The 27,071-nt window shown below is 40.8% G+C and overlaps 1 protein-coding gene across 2 annotated transcripts in view; it reads left to right on the top strand.

Annotated features, from left to right (window-relative positions):
- LOC115576861 (double-stranded RNA-specific editase 1-like) overlaps window positions 1-27,071 on the top strand; it is a 68,749-nt gene that overhangs the window by 14,679 nt on the left and 26,999 nt on the right. The window contains exon 2 of one of the 2 annotated variants that reach the window (XM_030409457.1): window positions 18,290-18,339. Coding sequence is in view for 1 of the 2 variants with exons in the window: in XM_030409456.1 (XP_030265316.1) it covers window positions 22,455-22,554 (100 nt within the window). In the remaining variant the exon portion in view is untranslated. Of the gene's footprint in view, window positions 1-18,289; window positions 18,340-22,240; window positions 22,555-27,071 lie in introns of those variants that run through there. The other variant, XM_030409456.1, reaches the window with a different exon arrangement.

A 27,071-nucleotide genomic window follows, 5' to 3' on the forward strand; every position in this document is an offset into this window, starting at 1 on the left:
ACATTCCTGCCTGAAAAACAGCTTATCAGCAAAAAACTAAGCAAGTGTTTATCTCCTTCCGCTGTTTCGTTGTTGTAGTTCCTGTCTTGAAAAAAATCACGGTGATGGTCAGCCCCCCGACCGAGACTTCAGTGAACTTTACCCCAGAGAACAGCCTTCCTCCCCACGAGTGAGAGAGTCAGACACCGTCCTGTTTAGTCATAGTGATTATGTAACAATATAATTTAGAGCGAAACACTTTGTCACTTTTCAGGATGCTTGGTGAGTCAGGATCTCAATCACAACACATTATAACAGCACCCATGTGATTATAAACAGTCAGCAGGTACATGTTTAGATTAACAGGTAGACATCTGGGGAAACGCCTTAAAAAAACACAAACAGACGTCATCGTCATAACGTGTACCGTCACACCTCTTTAGCTATCTGCGGCGCCGGCTTTCTCTGTGAGTTACACAACGGTTCATCTTCACGCCGGAGCTGCATTGGTTCTGTGTGAACAAACAAAGGCGGAGAATTGGCGAACATCCGCTTTGGGTATAATGTGGTGACTCTGTGTGAAAAGGGCTTCCTTTCTGGTTGCTGTCTGCCAGTATTGGCACACTGTCAAAATCCACCAGCCACCGCCATCAGCGTATGAATGTATGTATGAATTACTGTAAGCTGCTCCGGACAAAATATCTGTCAATATATTGACTTTCAATCGCACATTGCAAATATACATTTGCTGCAGTGGACATGGCTGGAAATGTCATGGAACATGTGCAGTTATGTGCAACTTGTTTCATAAGAAGTCATGAGCAAAAAAATACTGCAACATAATTATATGATTACCTTTAAATTATAGAGTTGTGAGCCGATAAAATAATAATTTGCAGGCCACTAAGTGACACTAAGTTCCAGTTCTAACTACATCTGCTTAAGTTACTGAGTGGAAATTATTAAAATGGTCTGATCAGGAGACAAAGAACGACAGAAGACCTAACGTGAGGAATACTTTAAACATTACCTCATCTGTGAACATTTGTGTCTTGAGTCATGTCAGAAAGATGTCAGCAGTGGTTGTTAAACAAAGAGGACAACAACTCCCATGATCCCATGCTACTCATGTCTGCACAAACTAAATACTGTGCGTAAATAATGACTTTGGATTGATCTCCTTTTGAAAACAATTCAACCCACTTTGAGATCGAGCAGACAGTTGATCACTTCAGTAAACTCATCCTCTCCTCTCACATCTCAACAAAGGTCACGTTATCTTCTGGCATCAAGAGCCTGCTGGGATATGACCTTGTCCTCCAGGGGCCGCTTATGTATTTAGAGATGAATCCTTCTGCATCTTTCTCAGACGTCAAGCCAAGGATCCTCGATTGGACTTTGATCCCCTGCCTGCCCCACTTCGTTAACACGCTGTGACTGAAGCAGGAGCCTGGAGGTGGATTTTAGGATGGTGGGTGCTGGAGTCAGATACAGCAGGGAGGACGAGGTTAACTCAGGACACTGCCTGCCACAAGCTGCTTACGCAACCGCTGCAGAGTCAATCCACTTTTTCGGTGTAATCATTTCTGACAAGACAACAAACGGGCACAGTTGTGAGGAGCCTTAACGTGCTGATGTCGTGCGATGTCTGTATCTGTGTGTGTGTGTGTGTGGACTGATGACTCACTGGCAGTGTGGTCCATCCACTTGAGAGTTCGAGAATAAGAGCTGATAGCAGCGTGAGGATCTACCCAAATAAACTCCGGCGCGCTGATTCATTGTTGTGGAGCTTCTTTCTCCCATCTTCAAGGGATGAAATGTTCTGAACAGACTTGGCATGCAGGTTTTTGACACATGAAAGCAGCGGGAATTAAAACCCCGGATTGGTCTGATTCTCAAGCTTCTTGTTCCGTTTTAGGAGTGGAGGCCGAGGCCAAAAGCAGCAGAGGTTACCGTATCAGTGGAACCTCAGCTTGAAAAAATTTATAATAAATTAGATTCGGACTCGCGACAAGGAATCTAAAATCTAATTATGTGTTCTGTCTCGGCGGAGCGATGTCAGCCAGAATCACATCACAGCAGCTGATGCTCTGTTGCTCTCGTGTCGCCGAGCGTATTTTCGGAGGGGGCGGAGAACAAGGGCGGTGTGTGTGTGTGCAGCTCTGTGTCAGTGCGTCAGATGGGGGCCAGCAGGGGCCACGCTGTGACAGGGAGGGCGGGACCGGACCCCTGGGTGCTGTTACTGCAGGGGGACAAGGTGACTTTCTCCCTGCTGTACAGTGGAACAGAGAGGATGTCACTGCCTCGTTGGCTCTTTATGAAACAGACGCAATGAATCAGTGCTCCATCACTGACAGCTGAAACACCACATGACTGTTATTTCTCATTGACCAGCTACTTCTAATTGTACTGTTATTGTCCCACTGTGGAGATGCAGTTTTAAAGTGGATTATATGGCGTATACATTTACACTATTTGGAAACTTAAAGTAGCATACAGAGGTAAATGCAGTGCACTGTATAGGGAATGAATTCAGACACATCCTGAGCATCGTTTTGAAATTTCAGAGGCAGCCCGTGACCAAAGACTTCCCTGGTCGTTGTTCGTTCAAGCCATTAGTAGGCTGGTAGTCAAATGCTTATGATGTGAATTTAATGATTTAAACGTACAGGGAGGTCAAAAGGTCTGAGGTCACATTGAAACCTGGAAATGATGAGAAAGTTTGAGGATTCAGAATGTGAATGAAAGGGTCAGGAGTCAAACTGTTATTCTCAGGAAAGAAGGCATCAAACCATGTCGACACTGAAGGTTTTCTAAGAGAGGAGTGAATTTGTATCCAAAGGACAAAAATTGTTAAGCCGCCATTATCAGTTAACTGAATAAAAAAGTAAAAATGCTAAATATAAAATGTAAGTAAATATCTTGCCTAGTGGTCTCAGACGTTTTACCCTACTGAATATGTTTTTTGTGCACCAGCTAAGTGAACCACCTGTTAACAACGAAGCTAACAGCAAAAGCAGTAATGATTCTGAATGTTTCAGAACAACCAGTTCCCTGGCTACAGTGAATCAAAACCTAGTACTATTTTTTTTTGTTGGCACACTGCCGACACCTCTCTGCCAGAAATATCAAACAAACAAATGAACTTTATATCTATATGGACACAGGACCCAGGGCAGAGAGATTCACTCTCATCAGCCAACATATTTATTAAAAAAAAACAGAAACGCATTCGAAGAGTCATTTCAGCATTCATTTTTTTGAACTATTGAAATTGTATTTGACCCCCAAAACTTGTTCCAGCAGCCTGACTCTAAAGTATGAACAGGCCTGGAGTTAAGTTCAGGCAAGACAACATATTCACAGTTTATATGACATTCACGATATTGGTCAGAAAGCCAAAGTTTTATTAAAAACGTAAAAATTGCCCGTTTTCCACAAACACTGGCGTGTCTAGCAGCTCCAGGTTGTGACAGTCAGCGTCGGTACTGCAAAACCTCAAGGAGACAAACCAGCCAGACACTCGGATGAGCTGACCCTTCGTCCTCCCTCCTCCTCCTCCTCCTCCTCGTCTGCTGGCAGATGACATGACCGGCAGCCACACAGAGCAGACAGGCGACATCCACTGTGTCTGCAGAGAGGAGTCGAGGGAGACCGGGAAGTGTGTTTGTGACTGTAAACTATATAAAATATTTAGCAAATTAATTTAGCCAGAAGCAAAGCTGACACTCATCATGTGAAGATTTAAGAACTCTTTCCCGTAAACTTTTCATAAATACAAATACAAAGTACCTTTTAACAACTTTTAAAGGTTCCATCTTGCAGAAAGCGAGAAAACTTTTATTTTTTTACTATAATACTGTCTTTAAACCAGCTGTCAGGTCTTCTGTCAGGTTGTGATGTCACAACTGTACTGTCACCGCCCTCAGCCACGCCCCCAACCAAAAGCACTGATAGAGATGATGTGGAAATAGTGTGGCAGCGGGCCAATCAGAGCAGAGTGGGCTTTTCAGGAGGAGGGCCTTAAAGAGATAGGCGCTAAAACAGCTTTCAGACAGAGGGTGAATAGAGGTGCTGCAGCAGTGGACAGTATTTTTATTTATTTTTTTGAGCATTAAAGCATGTAAACATTTTCAAGTAGGCATCCAAAATAATAATGCTCACATGCTCACAGTGCTGAAATGAAATCTATAGTCTGACATTATGGGACATGAGAATTGTCAATAAAGGTCAATACCACCTTTTTGTCTGTTAGCTAAACATCAGCTGGAGTCAGCAGCCGATTAGCTTAGCATAAAGATGGGAAATGGAGGGAAAAAGCTAGCCTGGCTTTGTCAAATGTGACAATGACGAGCACTTGATAGCACTGCGACAATGAGGTGATTCATCAATCTGTCGCTTGCAAGAAAATTATCGGCCAACTTGATAAATCATTTTATATTAGTTTGAATGTAAGCTGCTTTTCCCTCTCATTTATGACAGGAAGTGAAGTGTCGTCAGTTTTTGAACTGTTAATATTCAAAATGAGCAATTTAAAGCTGACAGTTTGCACTTTGGGAAATTGTGATGAGCCTCATTAGCTGGAGAGCAGAGAGAGCCGATTGCAGTGGAGGTCCTGAGTCATTGTTGCTACCACAGCGACTTGGATCTCGAAGGGTTACCTCTACTTGAATGAATTAGTTCTGGGAAACCGGCGGTGCTGGAAGCAAAACAGCTCATAATTCCTTCCTTCCTTCCTTCGGAGGAATTATGAGCCCGGAAAAAATAAACTCTCAAGATTCTCACCGCCAGTTATTCATATGCCTGGTGTGTCTTTCCGTGCCCCAGGAGCACATGACTTTGTTATTTTCACCTTGAAAACGGAACCTATGTTAATTTATCAAAGCCAGCCACCGCTGGGATAGGCACAGGGAAGCAGGGTAGCAAGTAACCAGAGTCTAAAGGGCTGTTCTGAATTGATAATTCTGATTTCTTTTCATAGATCTTTCCATCATGCTGTCTAGATATCCAGATACATCACTGAATTAATGGGTGTCCTTACGTTTTATATCCAAAAGATGCCAATTCAACGTTTTGCAGCATGGGGTAAAATTTGATTTCAGTGGGCCAGTGGTACAGGTGGAAAGGGTTGGTCTGGGTCCTGGACCATGAATGTCCACGGTATATATAATGTGATCTGCTCAGTGTTTGTGGGGCAAACTGTGAGGCAGCCACGTTGATGCCAAAGTATCGAGCTGTGGTCAGGAGGAGCACTGATATCAGCCTGTTTATTGAATCAGCCCTCCTGCAGATTAGATTTTAGGACAGAATGATGTGACCCATGTGTTGTAATGTTGAAGGTCGCAGGTAGGTGACCCTTCCCTGGAGCGCAGCGTCCCCTTGGGCCCCCCATACTTTCAATTTCATCTCAGTGTCAATAAAACACGTGAATGAGCGTGGGAGAGTAAAGGGCACATAGTTAATCTGCCACCGTGTGTGTGTGTGTGTGTGTGTGTTTGCGCGTGGGCTGGCAAGTGTGTGTGTGTGTCGGGCCCTGTCAACAGAGCGTCCCATCAGCCCCGGCTGCTTCCAAGACAGACATTTTACAATACAGTAAGAGACAGCCAATCGAACGGCCTCTGTGCCAGCGTAATTCAACAGCGCTCTGGGGACTCGTTGAGCGGAGTGGCTGCACAGATAAAAGCCGCCAACACGGAGAAAAAAAGTCATAAAAGGACGGGAGACATGGAGAGGGGCTTGATAATGATACCTTTATTCTGAAGGGTACACACCACACATTTAGAACAGTCAGGGGAAGAAGAGTTACGGGGTTTCCTAAGGACCGTCCTGCTCTAAATGTAGGGACTGTCTTATTTATGAATTGTTTTTTTAAAGAAACATTAGTAATGTACTATTCTGCGGATTAAAACAGCTGCAGATTCTTAAGACGTGCACACAGCGGCGACCTATTGATCTCGAAGTTGAACTCTTATATAAAGATAAAGAGAGTGATGTACTATATATAAAGCCTATCAAACGTACAGCTACAGTGAAACAGAACGTAGAACATATATTTCATTCAATTTTGATATCTGTAAATATAAATATTGAATGAATATTAAATTAAATATTGAATCTGAATTATTTATTGACCGAAAGTCATCAAAAATAAACGTGTTGTATAAAAAATATATTGGAACCAGCCTATTAAATAATCAGTGTGTCAGGAAGTAATGTTGGCATCGGTACATGTCTCACCAAACATTATTTTAAACTTTTAACTTCCTCTCGGTGACTTTTAAACACTTTAGCTTGAGCCAAGAAGATGACATCACCAATTGGAATGACTGAATGAATGAATCCAGTAACCGCCGGTGTGATCTACTATCTGAACATGTCATATTGTCTTTTGTAGTCTACTCTTTAGTCTGTTCAGAGCGGCGGTGTGTATCAAACACCGCAGCGCCTGGAGACCACTCGCAGGGATATTAGACCTGTGGACTGTTTTGCCGTATCTAGGTCACCCACAGGTGCTTTTGCAAACCCAAAAAATAGTTGCTGTAAATTAACCTCCCGTACACTTGAATGCTGTCACAGGAGGCAACATTGAGTGCTGCGATGAAATCAAATGAGCTCTCCTCGTTTAAAAATAGCTCGGCTGACAGCTTTGTCTGAGACGGCGCAAGATTCAGAGGAGAGGAGGGAAACTCTGAGGCTAAACCAGGATGAAGAGAAGTCAAGGTGATAATGAGGCAGGGCTTTTTTTTTTTATTTGGCTGTTGCCGAGTTGAAGACGTCGCTTTAGTCGCTGTTTTGATGGTGTTTTGCACGTGTTTTTTTTTCAGATGCTATGAGAAGATGCTGACAGGAAATGTAACTAAAAAATGTCAGTTGTTGATACAGACGACAAGACATTCTGTCTTATATTCTGAATATAATTGCTAATTCATCAGCTGTGCTGTGTGCCACCTGTCCCAGGCGTAAGATAGAGCCCTGTGTTCTTTATTGCTGTAATAATTACAACAGCCATTAGAGGTCGCCCCCTAACAACGAACACCTGAATATGGGTCCTAATAAGCCGCTTGCACAGTCGACTTTGCATGATATTATTTTCTGATGAGGACTGGCTGGTAGAGAGCACTGCATCACTAGTCATGTACTTCAGTTGCACTTTTGAATTGGAAAACACTGAAGTAGTGTCAAGACATGAGAACCTCGTGTGAACACTGGTCATCCCTCTCTGCAGCTAGCTCCCAATTATTTTCTTACATTTTATGGAGCAGTTAACTTACAAATACATTTAACATTTTTAAAATATTGAATTATTGAACAACTGCAACATCATCTTTGGGCTTTTACTTTGAAAAGAAAATGCATGTGGAGCTGTCGCAGCAGTGGAGGCAGCGCGCCTCGACATTTTGGGGGGTTACTACAGATTGCAGGACTTAGTTTCTAAGGATGCCAGCTCACCAATCTGGCAATATTTGGGTTCAACGTGGGAGAATAAGGTGAGCCAAGGGATTTGAATAAGGCTGCATGTTGTCTCTGCCGTAAGCATGTGTAACATGTACAGTAACCCGGGCAACTCCACAAATCTGTGAAGATAATATTGTCTATCACGATATTTAGGTGGGACGGTACCCCAATATCAGTCTTAGATATCGACCAAGTCTAGTAGGTATTGGCGGATTGTCTCAGTTGAGGTAGCAGAAGTGGCCTGGGTAGGTCAGATGATGTAACTTGGCTACTAGACTATGACAGGATTCTCTGATTGGACTGTCTGTTGTCTGTACTCGTCAAGATTTGTATGTGTAAAATAGGTGGAGTGCCCCTTTAAGTAACGTCAGAGAGCGCTTTGGAAAGATTAAGGAAACAGAAAGGTGACTCTAGCACACTGAAACAGGAATGCACACCCCTGCAAGGTTTTGAATAACCGTGACAATGTAGACCTTTTGACTTGGACTGCATGCCTGATGTGTGTGTTTGTATCCATAGTCTGTCTTTGGGATTTTCAGATTTTGAAAAATATGCAAATGTATGAAAGTAGGCTACAGATATCCCCCAATGCTTGCGTCTCATCCGTCTGTGCTGTGGGATTTGGAAAATGGAGAGAAAGATGCCTCCTCCTGCCTCCGGTCGGCCGCTGCTTCCCTTCTCCCGCTCGCGTCTGGATCCCGCTCAGACGTCACAGCGTGGCCTAATAGGCTCCACAGAGTCGCTAACCAGGGCGTTATATAAGAGTACAAAACAAAATGATGTCTGGCGCTTGAACATCCCTCCTGGTTTTTGGAGGACAGTTGAGGTTGAAGCAGCAGCATGTGAGAAAGATCTGAGGATGATGCATTCCCCTGCAGCTCAGACACAAGGAGCCCTGCCCGACTGCTGCTGTTCTCACTATTATATTCGACTTCAAAGTGTCCGTCCGCCACACTTGTCTCCATCTTCCTGGCGAGTGTGTGTTTAACCATAGAGATGGTGGATCAGAACACAGACATGAGTCAGTTCTTCACTCTCATTTGTTTTCCGGGTAGCCTGGGCTCAGAGGGAGGACTGGGTCATTAATCACAGTGATGGTGATGCTTCCTGTTGCCCCAGATGCTCTGGATGTAAGGCTGGATGACATGGCCTTAAGATATAAAATATTTATATAAAAATAGAAAAATAATATTTTTACCACAACAATATTGTTTTTTTTCTTTTGTTACTGTAATGCAGACTTTAAAACCAGGATACGACAACACCTAAGACATATTACCTTATACAGGGTTCGTACGGGTGCTTGAAATCCTTGAAAGTGCTTGAATTTCAATGTTGTGTTTTCAAGGTCTGAAAAGTGTTTGGATTTTAGTTTAAGTGCTTGAAAGTGCTTGACATTATAACTGTGTCTTTTACAAAATTGGGATCAGACTGGATAATTAATTTCTGAAGTTTTTGCTGTTATAGAATATCATTTTATGTACAGCATAATACAATGTACATAATTGTGATAAAAAGTGAAGAAAAGAATCACAAGTATATATATTCCTTTAGATACGTATTTTACCCCAGCAGTAAGGTGCTGGAAAATCTTAAAAATGACCCTTAAAAGTGCTTGAAAAGTGCTTGAATTTGACATTGAAAAATGTGTACGAACCCTGCTTATAACCATGTCCAACATCTAACACCATAATAGTTTCATATCACAGTAATAATATAATATTGATGTGTTTGTTAACCAACAATGAAATGATTCATGATTGTAAAACATCTGATGTAAGTTCATCTGATGTTCACAAACCTTTACAGTTCTTTAATAAATGGTTTATAAAGCATCTCATTGTTAACGGTGAATTTGTTTAATTAACTATATATTTACCATTTATTAATGATCAACAACAAGATTACTACAAAATGTTACCACAGTTGCTATAGGGCTTTGCAGAGACAGACGACACACATAGATGACATGATGAAAAGAGCTCCAGCCGTTTGGAAATCATAATGGAAGTATGACACACGTGTTTGTTTCATGGATTTATGTGCGGAAGGTTCCAGTCTCCTAATCGCTCACACACACGTAGAAGGCTTATGTAATGTTTATATGTTTTTTTATTATAATATGTTTCCATTCAGGTTTTTTTTACTCACAAAGAAACAAATGGATGACAAAAACGCTGAACCCTCTGACATGCCATCTGGCAAGATGCTGCTTTGTCCAACGTGCGAACATTCCTGGTGGCTAAGTGTGCTGGATTAATCACCTGGTGACTGTCCAGATGAAAGATAAAATTATTGCCGTCTTCGCGGGAATTCTTAAGGGGATTTGCTGTAACAGAATCAGGCCATGTACCTCCGGTGAGCCGTACAGGCTTCAGTGTCACAAGTCTTCCTCTCTCTTTCCGCACATTGAATAATACAAAAGTGTATGTTGCTACTGACTGATCGCTCACTTATTGGCTGCAAAGAGCATTCCAGCATGGCAGGCCCATTGTGTGCGCTTCCCCCCCTCTCCAGAGAGGCCACGCTGTGTCGTCAAAGGCCGTCTGCTGGTCTGCTTCGGTAAACAAGAGCTTCTGTTTGACAAATGGCTTCGTCCCTTCGGTTCTAAACAGCTCCTACTGTGGACGCTGTTCTCCTCGCAAGCACTCGAAGTGCAGGAATGTTGGATTTCTACATACACGCCGCTGAAGCTGGGTCTGAATAAACAGGAGGACATACAGACTGGTTCACATTCAGGATTTGCATGTCAGCATCAGACCATCAGCATCAACACATGCTCTGTTGTAAATCAGATCGATAACTCACACTGATTCTCCATATCATCCTTGTGTTTTATCAAACTCATCTGTAGCCCTAACCCTAACCCTAACCCTAACCCCTAATCCTAACCCATACTTAATACGTTTTCTAATTACTTTATCAAAACAAAGATGTAAAAACAGTGATTCGTGGATACAGATTCAGCTGTTCAACATGGGGAAGCATCTGTACTGGTTGTAAAGAGAGGAGAGGGACAGATGGACCACAGCCTCATGAAACTGGTGTTTACTGTAGCTGGGCTGGCTTTTCCCCTTCATACAGACAGTACAAGGATAAGATGTAATGTAATACGTAAGAATCAGCCATCTCAAATTCATACTCCTAACAATAGGAGGCATCTTATAGGTGTAACTGCTAACTGCTGCTGGCTAAACATAGCACAAAAAGTAAGGAAATTTGTGTTTGGTAGATTATTTCTTTGTTGTAACAATGCTTCTTGGCAATAAGTGTTATACCGCTGCGAAGCCAGTTTATTTCCCTTTTAAATGGCGCCACATTTGGAAGGAACATGCATCTGTGGGGTGAGCAGCAGAGCTGACTACGTGGGTTGCGCCCATGAAAAATTACCCAGGGGAGGAAATAATGATTGAACATGTTATTTTTGGTTGAGCCGTCTCTTTAAGCATTTTTCTCTAATCTGCAGTTCATTTGATATCAAGCGCAATATTACATTCTAAAGTTTGAGATGAACATAAGTACAAATTAAATGTGATTTAGATGTAGTAAGGCAGCCATTTAATGTATTGGTTAAACACTCTGGATGATTATTAATTTGAAGTCTTGACCTAACTCTACTTGTACATTTTACATTGGATATTTTTGCGTAAGTTCAACGTAAAGTCTTCCTTCCATTCAGCTGACGTGAACACATCTGTTATTCTGTCTCCTGTAGTCAATCACACATCAAGTTAGGTATTAAAACACATGATGAAAAGCACTAAATGTGACCCTTTACATTGAACTCATGTGATACAGTCAACTGGAAGAATGTCCAAGGTCTCTTCATCTGTGTAAAAAATATATTCCAAAGCTAGTTATTATGAACTTAATGTGAGGCTTCAGCAGTCACACTTAGAGAAATTAAGTTTGGTCCTGGTGGAAAACTCTTTCTCCAGAAATGACTTCAAAATAAAACTATTTGCGCGATTGCAAATGCATTTTGAAGAAGTGATGGCGTAAGCCGGATTATGTTTTTTTAATCAACACACTGCGGAAATGTTGTTAATTAACATTTCTGGCAAGTCACATCAGTACAATGTTCATTTGTTTTGCCACTAAAATATGTGATGTTGCATCACATTATCTGCTCTTGTTAGCTGCAGACAGATGTGAGCTGTGTCTGGTGTAGTGGTCGCCGTCGGTCCTGCTGTGGACAGCTCCTGGTGCTGAACACAAGAGTCCGCTGCTCATCTCTCATGTGCAAAGTTTGCAGAGAGATGTTCTCTTACAGGAGGTGCTGCTTTTAGCTTAGCTTCACCAAATGATTTCATCTCACGGGATATGTCCGATCCCTCCGCATCTTGTCTTGATTATTTCACTGCAGCAGCTGCGCTCTGTTCTGATGTGTTTCACTCAGGAACAGCTTGAATGGCCAGAAATGAAATCAACCAAATAATTCAGTCTTGCTGGTTGATTGAGTTTTGAATATCATTTATTATATATATATAAAAAAAAAGCATTTTAATAGGATAACGCTGTAATTAGTAGACATCACATTCCTCATTTTTTGTAGTATTAAGTTTCCTGAAATATTAATGTTTGAACATGCAGATGAGACTAATCTAATTAAATATGTGCTAAGTTGCATAAATGTCCAGAAGAGAAATGTGAATTAAAAAAAAAAAAATCTCCGCTGTGTGTGTATGTGTGTGTGTGTGCGTGTGACATGTCCAGTTCAAATACTTGCCTGCGGATGTATTTTGGGCTCCACTCTGTCTTCTCGCGGTGGAGCTTTGGTCCGGTGAGCCGTCGCTAATTCCCCTGTTTCGGGATCTTTGTGCATTGTTGAGGCAAAATACTGAAGCATGTAGTGAATATGGAGCTGAATTGACTTAATTAAAAGGAACAGAGGCTGTAAAAGGAAGAATTGAGTGAGTGAGGAGGAAAAGGGGGAGCAGATGAAGTGGATGTACACTGTAAAAAATGTCTGTAGAAATTACGGTAAAAAACTGTCAATAGCAACAGTAAAATACCGTAAAATAAGAAATTGTATATCACTGTAGTAAATACATTAAAGAAATTTATTTACACAAAGAATTACCGTAAATCAAGAAACAGTAAATAACTTAAATTTTACGGCCTTACTAAGTAGAAAATATGGAATTTACTGTGAATGTTATAAAAAGTTTGCTAAATTCACGGTAAAATACCGTAATGTCACAAGCGTGTAATTACCCTAAAATTGACGGTATCATTCTGTCTGAATTACAGATTTTGCTGATGTTTATGTTTAAATTTACGGTACAAAACCATTAAATCATACCATCATTTGTATAGAAAGTAGAATGTTAAAAAGTATGGTATATTTAAGCAATACATCATGACAGGCCGTGGTATGTGCTTATTATATCACAGTTAAGGGGCATTGTTCAGGCCGACACAAAGCACTTAATGCAATAGAAAACTATAAATGTTGTATTATTGTCAAAACACAGTGAATTAAGATAAGATTAACTTTATTGTCCCACAGGAAAACATAGGCCTACAACAATCGTTAGAGTTTATCATATAGAGTTTTATTGCAACATTGTTAACACATCCTTTTTGAATAATATGGAAGTCCATTTCCGCCACTTGATGAAAAAAAATTATGAGATACTAAGTCAAAATTATGAGATAGCTAAGTCATAATTATGAGATACTAAGTCAAAGTATCTCATAATTTTTGTCAAGTGGCGGAAATGGGCTTCCATAAAATAATAGTATATTTTATTTTATATCTTTCTTTTGTATAGTGTAAACACAATTTCTATTTTTATTTTATTCTTGTACATGTCCTTTTTTTATTATATGTAAAACATGACAATGAAAACGTTGTTGTGTTTGTAGTTGTTCGTGTCAATAAAGCTTTATTGAATTGAGGAGAGAGACACAGAGAACGACAGAGAGAGAGAGAAGACAGAGAGAGAGAGAGAGAAAGAGAGAGATGACCACGGAGTTAACGGAAGCTAGAAATTTTGAATTTCAGTTCACCGCCATTGCTTCGCGCCCGCAGGAACAGTGTTTGTTGTTGTGACAGAGAGACAGACACACAGACACACAGCTAGATAGATAGATAGATAGATAGATAGATAGATAGATACAGACAGACAAGACAGACAGACAGACAGACAGAGAAGAGAGAGAAGAGAGAGAGAGAGAGAGAGAGAGAGAGAGAGAGAGAGGACCGCGAGTTAACGGAAGCTTGAAATTTCAGGTCACCGCCATTTCTTCGCGCCCACAGGAGCAGAGTCTCTTCTTCAGGTAAGCACATTCACAGCTCATTGAGACTGTCTGATTAACGTTAGCTAGCCGCAGAGCCACGTTAGCTCTTATTAGTTGACTTTCAAGCAGAAGAGTTCAGGTAGCTATATCTTAAAAGTTGCTGGACATGTCACTATCTGCTTTTTGCCGAATAAAAGAGTCACTTAAGGGCTCTGAGAAGTCGCTAACGTTAGCTACAGCTAACGTTGCTAATGCTAGAAAAATGTTTAGCTGTAACGTTAACTTCTGTAGCAAGTCGGTTAAGACTTTGATAATGGAGAAACTGGTTTACTCTTAATAAAAGATGATACAAGGAGACTTGGATGTATTACGAAGGAAACATTTATTGACACTTGATCTAGGCGAATTCAAAGATAACATAACAAGTGAGAATGATCCCTTTAACACCTTAGCCATACAATTTTTTAACAAATAATTTCACCTTCTCCACAGCACGGTGCAGCTGGATAATGTAAGGCAATCAACTTTGCAGGAATGCGGTATGGCCAGTACTCCGATTCGTCGTCATCGTTATCAGCACTCATCTTCAGTGAGTACATTTAAATAGATTAGCTTCTGAACTGGTGCTGCCATTAAATGTTTTTGTTTCTTCATACCTGTCAAATACTTACATGGCCACATCAATAATTATGTCTCCCATATATGTCTACTACCCTGTTATCTGGAGTTCCTTAAGGGTAAATCCTCGGAACTATCCTTAAAAAAATCAAAATCACTGATTCGATGTCAAATCCAAAGGATTGTGTGTTTTCAGCTGTAGTCACTCTCCACAGTTTCTCCCTCAGTCTCTCTCAATCTATTAGATCTGCTAAATCTGTTAACTGTTTTAAGCGCCTCCTGAAATCATATTTATAGGATGGCCTTTTTATGAGATTTTTTAAACCTACTCTTCATTCACCATTTAATTTTTTTTCTGTTCCAACTTCTTAAATTAATGTTTTGTTTTTTGTTGTTGTTGTTGCGGGAAGCACTTTGCAACAGTGTAAGTGCTATATAATAATAATTATCATTATTATCATTAACAATGTTTTCTTTGTTGTCTTTCTTTGTCTGGTTGCAGTGAGATTCATGCCAGTCCACAGTAAACACCTGATTGAAGACTGCTGGTGAATTTTCAAGCAGGAATGATGACAACACCTGCCCAAAGTTCCAGTTTCCTTAACACTGTAACATGTCTGTATGAGACTCTGTCCCACCTGTCTTCAGTCAAGTCTGGACCCAGTGACTCAAACACCAGTCTTGTCAAGGCTAATTAGAGGTAAGCTATGGTTTATGTCAGTGTAGCAAATGAGTAGATGCAAGCACAACTCAAACTACACTCAATCGATCTCCCTCAAGTGAACGGTGCCAACAGCTTCATACAAACATACAGTAGAAAAAAAAAATCAGTATTATGGACAGGATTCAGGATTTAGGCTGCAATTCGACAAGGGTGAAACAAATAGTGATGATCACTTAGTCCTGAAAAGTGACTGTTTCTACTTTTCACACTAATACAATAAAATAAATGAAATACTCCTGATGACCTGCAAAACTATATTCCAGAGTACTGGTTTCATTCTATGTATAGCTCATTGGAGCTCAGTTTAACAGCAGAAGGCTGAATTTATCTCTGTAGGCATCATGCTCAGGCACTGCATCAATCTAACCTTTGCTTTGTTTCTTTTTTCTGGCTGCAGAGAGGATCATGCCAGTCTACAGTGGACACCAGATGGACAACACATGAGTCTTCAAGCAGAACTGGTGACTGCTGAATGCTTTAAGTTCCAGTTTCTTGAACACCATGTCCATGATAAGAGCCCTCTTCAGCCAAGTCTGGACTCAGTGACTCATTAGTGTTGATCAACACAGGGCAAGTGGCTCCTTTTTTCATGACGTTTATTTCTGTCTTTTGAAGATGTCAACACTGCCTTGTGAGTATACTAGACAAGTTCTGTTTTTCAAAGAGAATGTGTATATGCAAAGAGATGTTCTTAAAGTTTATCAATTATAGTCTGTACTTTGGTTTACAATGGGCTTAATTGGTTATTTCCTTTATAATTTACCATTTGCATTTGCTGACTGTAAAATCTATGCCAACAAACTGTAATTCCATGTGTGTTGTACCATATTTTTTACGGTGAAATTCTGGCAACCACAGCTGCCAGTATTTTACCGTAGTTGAACTTTGCAATAAAATACCGTAATATATCTTACAGTTTTACCGTGTTTTTTCACTGATGGACTGTAATTAGGTTTACAGTATACATGTTATTTTTAAAAGAATTTACCGTAAACAGGTTTATATGATAACTGTTATTTTTACAGCAAATTACCGTAAACAAATAACAGTTCTCTAATGTGAAATTTACAGTTACATTGTGACCGTATTTTCTACGGTAAAGTTCTGGCAACCACAGCTGCCAGTATTTTACCGTAAATTCTACAGAATTTTTTTTACAGTGTAATTGTGTTGCCGTTGCGTAATGGACAGTAAAGTGAGTCCACAGTGACGCTCTGTGTTCACGCTGTGCGACCTTGGCTCCTGCTGCTGGTTGTCATGTTCCCGTCCAAACACGTATCTGCTCCCCTCTCCACCATTTCCTTTGATTCAGACCTGCAGCTCGTCTTAATCACAGCCGTGCCTGTGATCGCCGTCTTTGATTTGAGTCACCTTCGATTAAAAGTGCTGCTGGAGTCACGGCTCTGTTAGCGTTGGGAGGAGAGGACAGATGGTGATTGTGTGTATGTGTGTGTTGCTTCAGTTTGAGTGCAGTATTCCAAACCAAGCAGCACACACTCTTCGTTTGATCCCCTGTGTGTGGGCACCAGGGGTGGAGTGCGTGCACGTGGGCTCACGATGTGCACCGTCTCTGCTGTAACCGAGGTGGAATCATGCAGGCGGCTGAGCTTCATCATTAAAAAAGCTCATTTAGAATCATTGTTGGAAGGAAAAAAAAAAAAAGAAGGTTGCTATAACCTCCCATTAACGAGAGTTGTGACCCGTATTTAACAACTAGTATTTAAAAAAAATAACCAAGGCTCACCCAGGTGCATCATGGTCCTAAACACAAACTTCTGCCTATATGACCCCGGGTGCTCACAGTGTTCCCCCAAATTCCTGCATAAAAAAAAATAAACTAAACTAAATATTAACTGGACAAAACTGAATGTGACAAAGAAGGAAATCAATAGATTTAACAAATAACTAGCAAAAGAAAATGTTATGGGGCTATAATCTACATCTGGAATAATCAAACAAAACATATGACTCGTTGAAATCAAAACTAAAAACAGACAAATAACTCCAACAGGCAGAATCCCAGAGACAGATTTGGTCCACTGTGTCTTTTGATGCTTAAGCAGAGACACGTCAAAGTCTTCCTCACACGAGCTTTAATTACCTAAATCCAAGGATTCAAAACTGCTAATGAGCCCAGCTTTTAGGTGGCTGTCTCACTTTGGTGACCAGGCATCTCTATCAGGAGTGAAAATGATTTAATGACACTGCTGGTGGTGTGTCATTCCCAGAGAAGATGGAGAGGAGAACGACCGAATGGGAAAGACACACCAGAGAGAGAAACGAATAGATTGTGTAAGTGTGTGAGGACAGAGGGGACGGATGGGAAAGTTCATTCATCCCGTCTCTGCTTGCTCTATGAGGCGCACAGACCCACACACACTTAGGTCGTGATCCTCATTCTGTCATCTTAAGTGACTCACGCTCCAGCTAACTGGGAGATGTAGTCCCATGTAGGCCATACCGAAGACTTCTACAGAATCAGGTTTTTTTTTTTTTTTTTGTGAGGTTGATTTTGTGACTAAAATCTCAGTCAGTCATTGATACAACAAGTCAAACAAGTCAATGCTGGGTTTCGGAAAGCTCTAAAACAGGAGCCGCCAAAGCCAGCGGCACCCTGAGGACCTGGTCGGGGAAGGTCCCCAGCGTCCCCACCCTGCGAGGCTTCCTCTCCTGTTTGATTTGTTCACGTCAGTGATCGGTCTGAACTTGAAAGACAGTATTTAAAAATTAAATTAGACATCAAAAAGTCTTTTCTTCTGCGTGATTAAACTGAACTAATTGAATAAAATGTGGTGACACCCTGAAGGTTTCCCCGAGCTGTGAGACTTCCTCTGAGCATCAGCCAATTGTAATCTTTGAACTCGACCTCTGCGGCTGTCTCCGTCTCATCGGCCCTCGCCGCGCCGCTTCTTCTTTTTCCCTCCACGTCGAATCATTTGAATGTGCTCCTTTTTCCGCTAACAAGCTCCTTCAGCTGTGATGAATGCCAAGATGCGCAGAGGAGTGGGAGGAGAGGGAGCAGTGTGGGAAGAGCGAGATGATATACGCTCCAATCTGCTCCTTCAGTGTGGAGATGTAAAGTACAGCAGCTCCCCCTGCAGGCCGCTCACTGCCACCTCAGCTTCTACGTCAAAACTTGAGCGCTGATGCACATTCCGACCTCATCCTCACCTCTACATCTTGCCTTCTATAATCCTTTATTAATAATACGGAGTATGTGAACTGCTGTTTAATCCTAAAATGACATGACGGTTTCCTTTATTTCAGAGCGCAGCAGTAGTGAAGCCCTGCCAGCCTCTAAAGAAGACATAAAGCAGGTAGGTTGGCTCTGCCTGTCTGTTTCTACTGTCTGTCTGCGTTTACATGGAATGCTGAAGAGGCACTAAAGCAAATTAGTAGTAGTCACATAAACATAAAGGGTCAAAAGAGTGTTTTAAGTCTTCAAGTATCTGATATTAAATGTACACAAGTATCAAAAGCACAAATAGAAGTAAATTATAGATATATTTACAGATATCAATATACCGTTTACTGTGGGTCGACCGATCATCACCTATGATATTCAGCTTTTTTCTGATTATTGGAAGCAGTGTTGTTTTTTTTTTTTTGTTTTTTTTTTTTCCTTTTTTTTTCCCTCTTTTTTATTACATTAAAACAGTAAATACAGATCACGAGGACACAAGAAGCAAACAAACATCTTTTACAAGTGACATACAAAGAAAAAAGAAAAAAAAACCAAAAAAAAAACACTATTTATTTATTTAAAAAAAAGCAGTGTTGTTTTTTAATCTGATTGCAGTCGAGATAAATGAGTTTGATAAAGCACTACCTCGGCTCTGATGTAGCGTGCATTCTGCAAGTTAACTAGTAAAAGTTAAATAATCAAAAAAATGTAGTGGAGTAAAAAGCGCAACATTTACCCCCATAATGTAGTGGGGTGCAAGTATAGAGTAACAGAAAATGGAAATCATCAAGTACAAATACCTCAAAATTGCACTTGAATACAATGCTTGAGTATATGTACTTTGCAGGGTTCTGGAGTAGCGGAATACATACTTATACATACTACGTTACTAAGAGATTACAATTTTGAAATGAATAACTGGGTTAGGGTTATTAGGGTAAATCACTGTTGGCTTTAGTGAAACCAGATACAAGTGTGTCTTCTCACAGACAAGATTAAATCAAAGTAATCGTAGTGACACTTATTTTCTCCTGACTTTATTTGTTTGTTATTGAGATCATCCAGAAGTAACTGAAAGTAATCAAGTTAAATTGCTTCAATATTGTGATACTTGGATTACGTTACTGATGACAGATTATAGGTAACTGTGCATGTACAGGTACCTAGTTACATTCCATCAGTGCCTTCAAACACATTTGGAGCTCAGGATGTCTCTCCTCTTACTTGACGACACTCCTCTAGAGACACCGAAGACTTCATACAACTGTGTCTGCAGGCCAGATGTACTCCTCGTGACTACTAAGGGACGTTTGCATGTAAAATTGATAAAACACCTCTTTAAAGATAAAATATCTCACATTTCTGCATCAAAATCTCTTATTGATATGACGATATTAACTGCTGTGTGCTATATGTGTACCTTGCAGGGTCTTGTATATCTCCTGCCAGTTAGCTTCTATATATTTAAGCCTGTCTGTTGGACTTTTAGGAGCCAGTCTGTGTGTCTCAGTGCAGATCTTGCCCTCCTGTCGTGGAGGGAAAAAGCACAGGTGTGACTAATAACATAAATGATGTCTCTGTTCGGCACGACACCAGGGGTCCTGAACTGGAACACCTGAAGGAGAACACAGCCGTTATTAATATCATTAGTTCCACCTGTGCCTCTGCCTGTCTCCCCAAGGGGATCATTAAAGTTTAATCTTAATTTCTCCACTAATAATCATCATCATCATAATACTTGGCTAATGAAGGGAAGGCGCTGCGAGTGTCTGCTCAGCTCTGATGTTACAGTCACTGTACAAGGGGGCCCACAAGGGGGCAGTGTTGACTTTCCGGCTGTCGCAGCATCACTTCACACTTTGCTTTCAAACTTGTCTGAACAGCTGATTACATAAAGACGAAGACATTCTGACTTTGACGCCACTGTATGGATAAAGCTCCATCCTGCATTTCCCATAACGCCACTCAGTGGAGGCAGTCTGCCCTTCTTGGACTGTGCAGCACACATTTAAGAAGATGACTCTGTGAAGACACTCCCACACAGAGATTAAAAGCCTGCAACTCCCCTCCAGTAAGTTAGAACTGAAGAAGCCTCTTGGATGAGAGGTGAAACGTCTTTAAGAATCTGAAACACGTCCGGTTGCCTGTGATACAGCACCTTTTCCATGACCTGGACGACTGAGAACCTTCATCGACATGTTGTTACCTAGATGAATTGTTGAAATTGCCTCAAATCTGCTAACGTACACCAGTACACAGAGTAAAATTATCCTCCTTTGGAGATGTTGTATCATCACTTCATATTCTGTGATTTTTTCTTGCTAACTTTACTGTTGAAGTAAGCAATGTAGTAACATCCATTTACACTGAAAAACAGCAGTTTTAAAGCCACATTAGCTGGCAGCTAATGTGGAAACAACTGAATAGGTTGATTGCCTCAGACTCCCAAATAGACCCATTAGCTACATTATATACCTGATGTACGCTAACTGCATCACGTCATTTAAAAGAACTCCTTGTTGGCTTCTGTTTTCATACGGGACATGAACATCTTCTCGGTGAAAGTTCTGTGTCTGACCCATCTGTCCACCCCATCCTCCTCCCTATCGAGACCCTTTCACTCCTTATACTATGTCAGCTGACTTCTTCCTTTGCTGTTATGATAATTGCAACAACCACTAGAGGTCGCAACTTAACAAGAAACTTAAAGATGGGTCGTAATAAGCTGCTCATACTGTTGTCCTATATGGTCAAGATGGGATTTTATGACTCTTCAAACTTTTCCACAGTCATTTTATCCTTCACCTGGACAATCTCTGTTAACACAGTAGCATTACACCTTTAATGTTACCAAGTTCTTACCAGCAGTGTCCCATTGTCTGTATTTGATTGGCCAACACAAGCTAAGCTAGGTTCATTACCTTCGTCAAGGAGGTTATGTTACCACCTGTGTCTGGTTGGTTGATTAGTTGTTTTGTTGAATGGATGGCTGCTTGGTTGGTTGGTTTGTCGTTTTTTTGGTTTGTGGTTTGGCTGGTTGGTGTTGGTTGGTTGGTTGGTTGATATGTTTGTTGGTTGGTTGATATGTTGGTTGGTTGGTTGGTTGGTTGATATGTTTGTTGGTTGGTTGATATGTTGGTTGGTTGGTTGGTTGGTTGATATGTTTGTTGGTTGGTTGATATGTTTGTTGGTTGGTTGGTTGGTTGGTTGGTTGATATGTTTGTTGGTTGGTTGATATGTTTGTTGGTTGGTTGGTTGGTTGGTTGATATGTTTGTTGGTTGGTTGATATGTTTGTTGGTTGGTTGGTTGGTTGATATGTTTGTTGGTTATGTTGGTTGGTTGATTAACTTGGATGGAGGATGGGTCTCGTTCCAGAATAGACCTCATTAACTTTTGGGGCAGATTCTGATGAAGGGACGCATCCAATAATTTTTCTCACTTTCTTTAACATTGTGAGATAGGGTGTATTTCCACATTTTTGTGAATTTCTCAGTAAGAAATGTGTGGGTATTGATGAAAAATTAGGTTTTAGTATTTAGTTGGATCCTGATGAAAAATCTGATTCCATAAATCTTGAATTTAGACATTCTAAAATATACTCTCTTGTTTTATTTTTTCAGCCAATCTAATGTCTTTTGCATTCCCTTTTTCCCCAGAGCCTTTTGTGTACGCACACCATGACATTCCTAATTGAATGCATTTTTTAACTAAAGCAGGTCCCTATGATCACAAAGCAATCACACGTTTGATTTCCGATGAACACTTTGACAAAACATATCAGACTGTATTGAAGTAGCTTCTGTTGCTGAACAGTGCTTCCTTCAGTGTTCACGCTGTCCTTCCCAATGATAGCACATTGACAGCCACTCTAAACACTGGTCTCATGCAGTGTCAGATCCATATTCAAAAAGGACAATTATTTTTCAAGAGTGCTTGCCAAGTTCATCATAGCCCAGAGTGTGGATTTGAGAATGGGTGGAGAGAGAGGAGGAGAGAGAAGCCAGAGACAGACAGAGGAGGGAGGAGCAGGAGACCAGTAGACATCCCAGCCCATTTATCTGACAGCCATTTACCACAGCGAGTCATTGTGCCAACAGCTCTGTGCCTGCTTCATGGTAGACTGGCTGCCCCCCCCCCCTTGTCCAAAGTTGTATAGGCGCACTCTGTCTGCACTGAGCATCAGGAACACATCAGAGCCCGCAGGGCAGCTGAAGGGACAGATCAGCGAGCGTCTGTGAGGCTGAGCTATGGCTTTACTGGTGGACAGTTCTCCCACCACGGCAGCCTACTACTGCCTGATCCGCCGCAGGTTCAAGAGGAGGAGGAAGAAACGCTGCGAGCGCAAAGGTATTCCTCTGCACTGTACCTGCTGCTCTGCTCTGCTGTCTGTCTGTCTGTCTGTCAGGCTGTCTGTCTGTCTGTCTGTTTGAGTGTCAGGAGACGAGAGTGACTTCAGAACTGTGCTGCCATTGGGGCGATTGTGTTAGTTCTGTTTGATTGTCATCACAGAAGGTCAGATGAATCCCTGAGGGCTCCTCTTTGAAACTGATCGGTCAGTTTCAGAGTTGCTTGTGTTGTTCATGTTGTGATGACTCTTTGCTCTACATTAATGTGCTGGAGAGAAAACTGAAGTAATACTGAGGTATCTGACATTTCACTTTTAACTGATCTCGTCTCTCCTCTGTGGTTTTGTCCTTTTTCGGTAACACTTTATGATAATCATCATTAATACATGCTTAATGTATAGTTAAGTGAACTTAAGTTGATAGATATATAAACCATTTATTAAGCAATTCTCTATTGTGAAGCTGCAATTTATGATTTTAAACTGTCAGAGTAGCTTAAAAAAGGTTTATAACAATGAAATAACTACTAATTAAAGTTTAATTAACTATTAATTTGCCACTTATTTATATATAAATATATAAAGTGTTACCTTTTTTCATGGTCGTTCCATAGACATCAACTTTAATGGATATGTTTCAGAGGTAATTGATGCTGGATTTAGGTGGTGAATAACATTTCTACATCAAAACTCAGTCGACTGGACTTAAAATGTTTTTTATTGCTTTTTTAACTATATGACATAAAATATAATACACTGTTAAGTAGGGCTGGGTATCACCAGGTACCTCGCGATACGATACTATCACGATATTTTGCCCACGATAACGATAATATCACGATACAGCGATTCTGCGATAATCGATATATTGCAAGAAATTTCATCCACGATACATCACGATATCTGTGTCACTGAAGAAATTCAGAATTTATTGACTGCACTGAATCCATTTCACAGGAATTACAAAACATTGTCAATCAATTTCACATGAATGACAGCCAAGTAAACAAAGAGTATATTGCACAGTGACTGTTCTTAACACACACACTGACTACAACTATCATTAAATATCTATATGTGTGGGTTTCAGAGCTACTTAAACCATTTTTAAAATTTTATTTGGTTGTATACCTATGTTTGAATAAAGATAAAGCTGTCCTCCGAAGAGGGGTGGTGGTGGGCCAAAAAAAAAACATTTTTATTATTTTTTTTTTTACGTTTTTTAATATCGATATTTAGCACCAGTGTATCAATAACGTACCTCAAGACAAAATCGCGATATATCGTAGTATCGATATTTTGGCACACCCCTACTGTTAATATATAATCAATATTTTTGTCATACTATAACATGTCTTGATTATTCAAAGAATAATATTTGACACTGAAACAAAAAAATAAGTGATTTAAGTGTAATGTCTCAGTAAAGGTGAAAATGTGATGAAATATGATAACAGCTGTCCATGTTATGATATGTCATATAAAAACTTTTTGTTGATTAATTTCTTTGAGCTAGTTCTTTCATACTAAAGGTCGACTGCATACAGTCTTCTTCATTTAAATCAGATTTAAAAACGGTTACGCGTCTCTTTTAAAGGACAAGAGCAACAGCGGGACACAAACTATCTCATTTACATTTAACACAAACGTACATGCTCCACTGGTTTTTCACACTTTTCCCAAGTTGAAGTAAACGATTCAAGACTGTTTTTTATGCATGCAAGATTATTATTTCCATCAGATTTAGTGAGAACCTCTCCCTTTTCAACGTAATCCATCCACCTGACAGGTGTGAACAGCATGCTTAGTGCACAGGTCACAATAGGAGGACGCTCTAAAATGTGCGGTTTTATCTTGAAAAGGACGTTTCATTAGATGCTGAACTATGAACCTCACATGGCAGGTTCACAGGTGCACTGAAGACGGCGTGACTACATTTGCGGATAATGGCAGGTAGCAGGACAAGCTGCTGTACGTGTCAGTCCTGAGCATCCCGCACATGCTCAGTGGGGAACAAGTCTCTATGTGAATAGATCCATTCAACGTGTTACTTCTACTACTTTAAAGCTATAGTCAGAACCTTATTAATGTCTTTCAAGGTAAAACTACATATTTTAGAATGACCTCTTATTGTGCCCAGTTCTCTGGGTGATGGATCGGCTCTTTGTCATAAGTTTTGTTGGTCTCTTAGTATTTTTCTTCAATCTAGAGTGCATAATAAGGGATTTATTAACATAGTACTCACTTCAGATCCAGCAGCTGTATAATTAACTGCCAGTGTGACCATAACAGAGTATTTATTCATCTTAATAAAGCAACAAAAAAGCAAAGTAAAGGTTAATGTTGTCATTATAGGTGAGTTAGTTAAACTCAAATGTCTCTTATAGTTTAACAATAAACATGTTTATGATGCTATTTTAAACACATATACTATTATGATTGTTAGTAAGCACCTGATGAGGACCGTGGGTCTTATTACTTATTTACTCTTTACTCTATTCTTTAGAGCCACCCTGACTTGCTTCTATCAATACTGGTAGAAAGTCATGAACTGTAGTGCAACATTTGCTCACAGCCCCATCCTCGAGTCCAAATCTGTTTCTGTGCTGTGATGAAAGTTGTTACTTGTTCTGACCCATATCTGTATCACAAGTACAGGATAATAAAACTAATAAAAGGACTGGCTGTCAGCTCCATGTGGATCTGTGTCTCCTGTAGTGTTAAACATGTGTTCTGCACGGGTCAGTGGAATCAGGTGTAGCTAGGTACATTTATTCACGTACTGTACTTTCACTCCACTACAGTTTGGAGATAAATATCATACTTTTTACTTATATTTATTTGACAACTTTACTAGCTACTAATTACTTTGTAGATTAGAAGCAAATCAGAGCCTTTATAGTTTTGTCAAAGATATTCAAACTGAGAAAGATAATATTAATAAATGAACAGTACAAAGTCAGAATTATAAATATCCATAAGTAAATAAGCATGCTTTGAGGGAGGGAGTGGTGATTAGAGCAGCATTTGAAGGTAGAAGGGTGGCTACTCAGAAGGTGAACTCGCGCAAATACAAACAAAACCTTTTGAATGGTGTTTTCATTTGAAGACAGTCAGAAAAACAATATATCACTCTTTTCTCAAGTGTGATTTTATGACTCCTCTCTGAATGAATCAACACTGATTACAGAGTCTGCGGATCCCGACAGAAAGCCTGCAAACTCCTCACAGCATTCACATCATCACACTGTGGCAGACATTAGTCAAATGATTCACCTCATAAGAACTTGGCTTTGATGCACTTTGCAGGAACATTTCCATCCTGACGTCGCAAATGTCAGACATGTAGTATTGAGCCGTTGTCGTAGCTTCCCTGCCTGGGCCTGTGTTCGCTCATAAGCTCTGTCCCGAGGCGCACACACCAGCTCTCCAGCTCAAGTCATTTCTGTTCCACCCTGCTTCATTGGCTCTCTTCATGATTGCAGACGTCTGCTAATATTTTCACTAGCCGCAAAACTCAAGTGCGCCTAATCCTCTCATTTATTCATATTTTAGCGATCGCCGCGAGAAGCCGAAGCAGCAGGTGCACTGCGATGTTTCATCCTTTTTATCCCACTCGGGAATATTCAATTTAGCCTAACAGTTATTCATGGAGAGTGTGGTAAACAGTATTAATGTGTAAGAAAATGGAGCTGTTGTACATACTTTGCATGCAGGGCGAGTAAGAAGCCCATCATTTCCGTGTCCCTGCTAAGCGGGGTGTTGTGAGATGAACTGAAGTGTGAGTTTAATCTACTGGGAGCAAAAGTGAATTTCAGACGAGGTATAAGCCGATGTGCTCTGTGAGGCGTGTACGGCACGCCGCCGCTAAGGGATGTGTCTGTCGGCCCAAAACCGCAGCCGCAGATCTCTGTCTGGCAAACAGCCGCCGCTCTGTGATGTGGAGGAGTTGATACAGCCCCCTACCTCCCCTTACCCTCCTCCTTCCCCACCGCCCCAACTCCTCCTCCCTCCCGCCTGCAGCCGGGGTTTGGCCTGAAGCTCTGCTGATAACCCCGACTCTCCTCTGAAACCCAAAGTCTCAGGGTTGTGAGCTCCGCTGGGGGCTCCTAACCCACACACACACACACACACACACACACACACACACACACACACACAACCTTCCTCTAACCACTGGACCCACTGTCATTGCTTTGCTAATATTGACTTTTAATTTAAGGCACATTATAGGACAGATCTGTATTTAAAATACACTCGTGTTATCAGCTTACATCAGATGAGCCGTGACAGAACCTCCAATCTGAGGCTAATAAAGATGAACGTGTTTGCCCACGTAACATTCTCCTGTCAGGTGTCAGATCTTCCGCATCAAAAGGAAATCAATTAATTGCAACAACAGTGAAATTGAAGAGCAGTGAACAGCAAATACCGTGAACCAGTTTCCTCACATAACTGGTAAATTAACTGGTTACACGAAGGCCGCTTCAGTGACTGGATTCCAGCTGTCCACTGCTGA

This window comes from Sparus aurata, chromosome 24, assembly GCF_900880675.1.
Source record: "Sparus aurata chromosome 24, fSpaAur1.1, whole genome shotgun sequence".
In the NCBI taxonomy this organism is placed as follows: Eukaryota; Metazoa; Chordata; class Actinopteri; order Spariformes; family Sparidae; genus Sparus; species Sparus aurata.